The sequence below is a fragment of the Schistocerca nitens genome, chromosome 11, assembly GCF_023898315.1.
Source record: "Schistocerca nitens isolate TAMUIC-IGC-003100 chromosome 11, iqSchNite1.1, whole genome shotgun sequence".
In the NCBI taxonomy this organism is placed as follows: Eukaryota; Metazoa; Arthropoda; class Insecta; order Orthoptera; family Acrididae; genus Schistocerca; species Schistocerca nitens.
Genome location: NC_064624.1, coordinates 66,293,362 through 66,300,642, shown reverse-complemented (window position 1 = coordinate 66,300,642; position 7,281 = coordinate 66,293,362). Strand labels below are relative to the sequence as shown.

Sequence of the window (7,281 nt, the reverse complement as noted above, 5' to 3'; positions counted from 1 at the left end):
CCAGAGCATTCACACAAGGTTGGCGCCGGTGGCGACACATGGAACATGCTGACATAAGGAAAGTTTCCAACGGATTCCTCATACACTAACAGTGGTTGACCGGCGATGCCTGATGAAACGTTGTTGTGATGCCTCGTGTAAGGAGGAGAAATGCGTACCATCACGTTTCCGACTTTGATAAATGGAGGTTTGCAAGACAACAACCGTCTGCGCGAACAGTTCGACGACGTTTGCAGCAGCACGAACTATCAGCTCTGAGACCATGGCTGCGATTACCCTTGACGCTGCACCACAGACAGGAGCGCTTGCGATGGTGTACTCAGCGACGAACCTGGGTGCACGAATGGCAAAACGCCATTTTTTCGGATGAATCCAGGTTCTGTGTACAGCATCACTATGGTCGCATCCATGTTTGGGGCATCGCGGTGAACGCACATTGGAAGCCTGTATTCGTAATCGCCATACTGGCGTATGACCCGGCGTGATGGTACAGGGTGCCATTGGTTACACGTCTCGGTTACTTCTTGTTCGCATTGACGGCACTTTGAACAGTGGATGTGTTACGATACGGGGCTCTATCCCTCATTCGATCCCTGCGAAACTGTGCATTTCAGCAGGATAATGCACGACCGCATGTTGCAGGTCCTGTACGTGCCTTTCCGGATATTGAAAATTTTAGACTGCTGCCCTGGACAGCACATTCTCCAGATCTCTCACCAATTGGAAACGTCTGGTCAATGGCGGATGAGTAACTGGCACGTCACAATATGTTGGTCACTAGTCATGATGAACTGTGGTATCGTGTTGAAGTTGCAGGAGCAGCTTACCTGTACGCGCCATCCAAGCTCTGTTTGACTCAATGTCCAGGCATATCAAGGTCGTTATTACGGGGAGAGGTGGTTGTTCTGGGTACTGATTTCTCAGGATCTATGCACCCAAATTGCGTGAAAATGTAATCACATGTCAGTTCTAGTATAATATATTCGCCCAATGAATACCCGTTTATCATCTGGATTTCTTCTTGGTGTAGCAATTTTAATGGCCAGTACTGTATACACATACCTAGATTTGTTGGTTTGTGGGGTTAAAGGGACCACTCATTTATTTATAGATATGTTCTATTGGTGTTATTTTTCTGAGTAGTTATGTACACTAGATAGATACAGATAGGAACCAAAACTGCTGGAAGAAGTTTTCATTATCTTTTATTTAAAAAGAAATAAGAAGAAATCATTTAGAGACATTCTTTTCGTTTTAGTCTACAGATGTTTCTTGGACAGCTAGCTTCATCTTAGCAAGTCTATCAGCTGCTGGCGGTTGTGCTGCCTGGCGATGTCCAGCGGTGTGTTCCCACTGTTATCTCTAGCGTCCCTGTCAGCCCCAGCCTCCAGCAACACAATCGCCGCCGCAGTGTGGCCACTGTATGCTGCGAGGTGCAGCGGTGTCCACCCATTTTGATTCCTGGCATTGTGGTAGGGAGAGGAGGTCAGCAACAGCCGCACCACCTCTGTGTGACCGTGCTGTGCCGCATAGTGCAGCGGCGTCTTCTCATACTGGTTCCTGGCGTTAGGGTCGGCAGCAGAAGACAACAGCAGCCGCACGACCGCCGCGTGGCCGCTCTCTGCAGCCGATTGCAGGGGCGTGCTCTGCCTGGAGTTCCTGCTGTCCACCTCTGCCCCATTCTCGAGGAGACGCCTCACCGCCTCCACCTGTCCCCTGCGTGCTGCCCGGTGCAGGCACGTCTCCCCCTCTCCACCCCTCGACCCCACATCCGCTCCCACCGCGAGTAGCGCCGTCAGCTCCTCCACTGCTCCCTCCTCAGCCGCCTGGATCAGCCTCCTGCTCTTCTCCTCTGCAGAAAGATTCCTGCACAAATCACAGAAATTCTCACACTTTATTACAAGTATATTGGAAGCACAACTATGGCAATCTCTAAGTATACTGAGGTGCAGAGGTGATTTCTTTCGACCTTTCGATGATATTGGTATCTAGTCATTGCCCTCTGCCGACAGAGACGCTTCATACCGCTAATACTAGGCTTTATGAACAGCAAGCCTATCTGACACTTGTAGCCGGCTGAAGTGTCCGTGCGGTTAAAGGCGCTGCAGTCTGGAACCGCAAGACCGCTACGGTCGCAGGTTCGAATCCTGCCTCGGGCATGGATGTTTGTGATGTCCTTAGGTTCGTTAGGTTTAACTAGTTCTAATTTCTAGGGGACTACTGACCTCAGCAGTTGAGTCCCATAGTGCTCAGAGCCATTTGAACCATTGACACTTGCAAATGTGACAAACAAAACTAATCACAACACCAAATCTTTACAGAAAATCCCCCGTCACAGCAGCAAAACATTTCAGTCCCATCGAAGACAGAAACCAAGTGTTTACCAGAAAACCGTTTAGTCCAACCGAGCGAGGTGGCACAGTGGTTAGACACTGGACTCGCATTCGGAAGGCCGACGGTTCAATCCCGCGTCCGGCCATCCTAATTTAGGTTCTCCGTGATTTCCCTAAACCGCTCCAGGCAAATGCCGGGATGGTTCCTTTCAAAGAGCACGGCCGCCTTCCTTCTCCATCCTTCCCTAATCCGATGAGACCGATGACCTCGCTGTCTGGTCTCCTTCCCCAAAAACAATCAACAACAACAACCATTTAGTCCACAGCTTTTAGATATAGGTATGATACTAACTAAACTGCTTGCAGTGCACAGGGTAGCCGATTGGTCTTAGGCGCCTTGCTACGGTTCATACAGCTCTCCGCATCGGAGGGTCGAATCGTCCCTTGGGCATGGACGTGTGTGATAAGCTTAGCGTAATCTGCTTACAATAAGTACTGTGTAAGTCTACAGACCGATGACTTCAGCAGTTTGGTCACATGGGAATTTACCACCACCACCACCACCACCACCACCAACTCCCTCCCACTACACAAAATCACACTTGTCTTCATGTGCACGTGGCCATACTTGCAGGGATAAATTTGCTTGCATGAGAAAAACGTGGCAGGCCGGAGTGGCCGAGTGGCTCCTGGCGGTACAGTCTGGAACCGCGCCACCGCTACGGTCGCTGGTTCGAATCCTACCTCGGGCATGGATGTGTGTGATGTCCTTAGGTTAGTTAGGTTTCAGTAGTTCTATGTTCTAGGGGACTGATATCCTCAGAAGTTAAGTCCCATAGTGCTCAGAGCCATTTGAACCATTTTTTTGAGAAAAAAGTGTACACACACACACACACACACACACACACATTTTTCACTTAAATTATTGTGGCTGTGATGCATGTGAAGTGGATGCGAAGGGTCTAACTATATTCAGAAAGGACAGATTAAATATACACTCCTGGAAATTGAAATAAGAACACCGTGAATTCATTGTCCCAGGAAGGGGAAACTTTATTGACACATTCCTGGGGTCAGATACATCACATGATCACACTGACAGAACCACAGTCACATAGACACAGGCAACAGAGCATGCACAATGTCGGCACTAGTACAGTGTATATCCACCTTTCGCAGCAATGCAGGCTGCTATTCTCCCATGGAGATGATCTTAGAGATGCTGGATGTAGTCCTGTGGAACGGCTTGTCATGCCATTTCCACCTGGCGCCTCAGTTGGACCAGCGTTCGTGCTGGACGTTGTAACGTCCCTTAGCAAAGGACATATTTTGTAGTAAAGAGAAAACAGTGTGCATCATATTCTGTTATTGTATGGAATTATGTATTTTTTTATTATTATTTATTTTAGATAATATCTCTGGCGGCCAGTACTGAAACCGCACAGACGATAAATATCATACAAAGATAAGAATATACCACTAGTATAAATAATACAGAACGAACATTAATTTCTCTGTCTTCTTCTTGGAGTTACGGGAGTAAGATAGCCTGTGTCGCAGTTGTACATGCTAACGTAGTCTTCTTTTGTCATGGTCAATAGATGTACGCCATTACGTACTCAATTTTAAAAAAAAAGGTGTGTATTGTAGATAAGTTAACATATTTGAATGTTTTGAATAGAGTTATTTAATGAAACCTTGCATTATTATTTGTAGTAGCTTGCTTAGAATATTATCCCATCCTTTTAAGACATTTTCAGTTATTGAAATATTATCCGTGGTGCAGAGCTGCGCTACGAACGAACGAGCCGCTGCCGCGGCGCATTCAAACTGCATTAAAAGAAACCGATCATACCGCAAAGAAGCGGGAAGGTAATAGTGAAATAAAATCATCTTTTTCAGCTTCCGGACTTGCAGAGCAGAGCAGCAGATTTTATGATGTGTTTTGCAGGTTGACGCGGGCTGCTGATAATATATTGCTAACAGTACAAAAGAGATAATTTACCTTCGTAACATAATACGAATTTTGCTGTGCTTAGTTCTTGTCTGGCAAACCTTATAGTGGAAACGTATTTTTCTCCAACAATAGTCTCATGTTCTTGTGCTAGTCGTGGTAATTATTGGTGTTTTACTCTTAACAAAAATCCACTGCAAAATTTTGATGTTGAACAATCTTCGTGAACTGTAACATCAGTATTTCATAACAAAGTAATTTTCATTTTCAATAGCTATAAAGTAGGGAAGATACGTTGACTTTTATAGTGAGTTACAGTAACGGAAAATGTTCCTTTAATAGAAAGCCAGATACAGAACAATAAGAATCCAATATATTCTGTTTGTTGAAAATTAATGATTATAAAGAAATTCAAGGCACAGCGTTACTGAAAGGTATTTCGCGGCTCTTTTCGTATATGCGTTATTACGCAAATAATAATAGTAATAATCACAATAATAAAACAAAACAAAATAAATAGGAAAAGGTAGTTACGAGTCGCGAAACTGGCGCCCAACGTGGGGCGCCAGTTTCGCGACTCGTAAATACTCTTTTCTATTTATTTTGTTTTATTATTGCTCGCGTAATAACGCATATACGAAAAGACCCGCAAAGATGATTTTATTTCACTATTACTTTCCCGCTTCTTTGCGGTATGATCGGTTTCTTTTAATGCAGTTTGAATGCGCCGCGGCAGCGGCTCGTTCGTTCGTAGCGCAGCTCTGCACCACGGATAATATTTCAATAACTGAAAATGTCTTAAAAGGATGGGATAATATTCTAAGCAAGCTACTACAAATAATAATGCAAGGTTTCATTAAATAACTCTATTCAAAACATTCAAATATGTTAACTTATCTACAATACACACCTTTTTTAAAAATGAGTACGTAATGGCGTATATCTATTGACAATGACAAAAGAAGACTACCTTAGCATTTACAACTGCGACACAGGCTATCTTACTCCCGTAACTCCAAGAAGAAGACAGAGAAATTAATGTTCGTTCTGTATTATTTATACTAGTGATATATTCTTATCTTTGCTGATATTTATCGTCTGTGCGGTTTCAGTACTCGACGACACAGATATTATCTAAAATAAATAAATAAAAAAAAAACATAATTCCATACAATAACAGAATACGATGCACAATATTTTAACTTTACTACAAAATATGTCCTTTCCTAAGGGACGTTACAACGTGCAGACCGCGTGAGACGACGCTTCATCCAGTCCCAAACATGCTCAATGGGGGACAGATCCGGAGATCTTGCTGGCCAGGGTAGTTGACTTACACCTTCTAGAGCACGTTGGGTGGCACGGGATACATGCGGACGTGCATTGTCCTGTTGGATCAGCAAGTTCCCTTGCCGGTCTAGGAATGGTAGAACGATGGGTTCGATGACGGTTTGGATGTACCGTGCACTATTCAGTGTCCCCTCGACGATCACCAGTGGTGTACGGCCAGTGTAGGAGATCGCTCCCCACACCATGATGCCGGGTGTTGGCCCTGTGTGCCTCGGTCGTATGCAGTCCTGATTGTGGCACTCACCTGCACGGCGCCAAACACGCATACGACCATCATTGGCACCAAGGCAGAAGCGACTCTCATCGCTGAAGACGACACGTCTCCATTCGTCCCTCCATTCACGCCTGTCGCGACACCACTGGAGGCGGGCTGCACGATGTTGGGGCGTGAGCGGAAGACGGCCTAACGGTGTGCGGGACCGTAGCCCAGCTTCATGGAGACGGTTGCGAATGGTCCTCGCCGATACCCCAGGAGCGACAGTGTCCCTAATTTGCTGGGAAGTGGCGGTGCGGTCCCCTACGGCACTGCGTAGGATCCTACGGTCTTGGCGTGCATCCGTGCGTCGCTGCGGTCCGGTCCCAGGTCGACGGGCACGTGCACCTTCCGCCGACCACTGGCGACAACATCGATGTACTGTGGAGACCTCACGCCCCACGTGTTGAGCAATTCGGCGGTACGTCCACCCGACCTACCGCATGCCCACTATACGCCCTCGCTCAAAGTCCGTCAACTGCACATACGGTTCACGTCCACGCTGTCGCGCCATGCTACCAGTGTTAAAGACTGCGATGGAGCTCCGTATGCCACGGCAAACTGGCTGACACTGACGGCGGCGGTGCACAAATGCTGCGCAGCTAGCGCCATTCGACGGCCAACACCGCGGTTCCCGGTGTGTCCGCTGTGCCGTGCGTGTGATCATTGCTTGTACAGCCCTCTCGCAGTGTCCGGAGCAAGTATGGTGGGTCTGACACACCGGTGTCAATGTGTTCTTTTTTCCATTTCCAGGAGTGTAGTTACTCAGTGCAGACTTTATTGTTGACAGAAGTACTTTACGTTGTATTCACACTGACATAGCCAATTCCCGTGAGTCAGTATAAGTACAGGTTACTCTTGACTACTGGAATAAATTAATAAGCGGTTTCTTTAACTGACCCGTGACTCATATGACACACTTTCCGAAAAGTTCAAAGAAAACTTGCGTCTCATCTCAAATAGGTACCCCACTCATAGAATTATATTTGGTTTTAACCTCAATCCATGCTCGACATTGTGGCGAAAATAAATGTTTAAAGTTGGTGGTATGCCTATAGCGTCGCCTGAAATCGTACCGAATGCTATTGAAGAATGTTTTGACCAGCCCACTAAAAGTGTAAACGGTTGCGACCTCTTAGCAATACATAATCCTGACTAAGTACAGAGTGTCATGACCCATACACGGATTAGTAATCACAAGGTCATTGTACTGTGGCTGAGTATCATCATATCAACATTTACCCAAAGTAACGCAAAATACATCCGTTTATGAAAGCAGGTAAAAATTCGTTTAGCGCCTTCGTAAATGGCAGTGTCCCCTCCAACCTAAGTGTAGATCAGATGTAGCTTGAAATTGTATCAACAGCAATTGCGAGATATACACTAAAGAA

The 7,281-nt window shown here is 46.0% G+C and overlaps 1 protein-coding gene across 1 annotated transcript in view; it reads right to left on the bottom strand.

Annotated features, from left to right (window-relative positions):
* Window positions 1–1,255: 1,255 nt before the first annotated feature.
* LOC126213253 (ankyrin repeat and protein kinase domain-containing protein 1-like) overlaps window positions 1,256–7,281 on the bottom strand; it is a 41,231-nt gene continuing 35,205 nt past the window's right edge. The window contains exon 4 of the mRNA XM_049940904.1: window positions 1,256–1,866. Within this exon, the coding sequence (XP_049796861.1) occupies window positions 1,287–1,866 (580 nt within the window). The 3' untranslated portion in view covers window positions 1,256–1,286. The remainder of the gene's footprint in view (window positions 1,867–7,281) is intronic.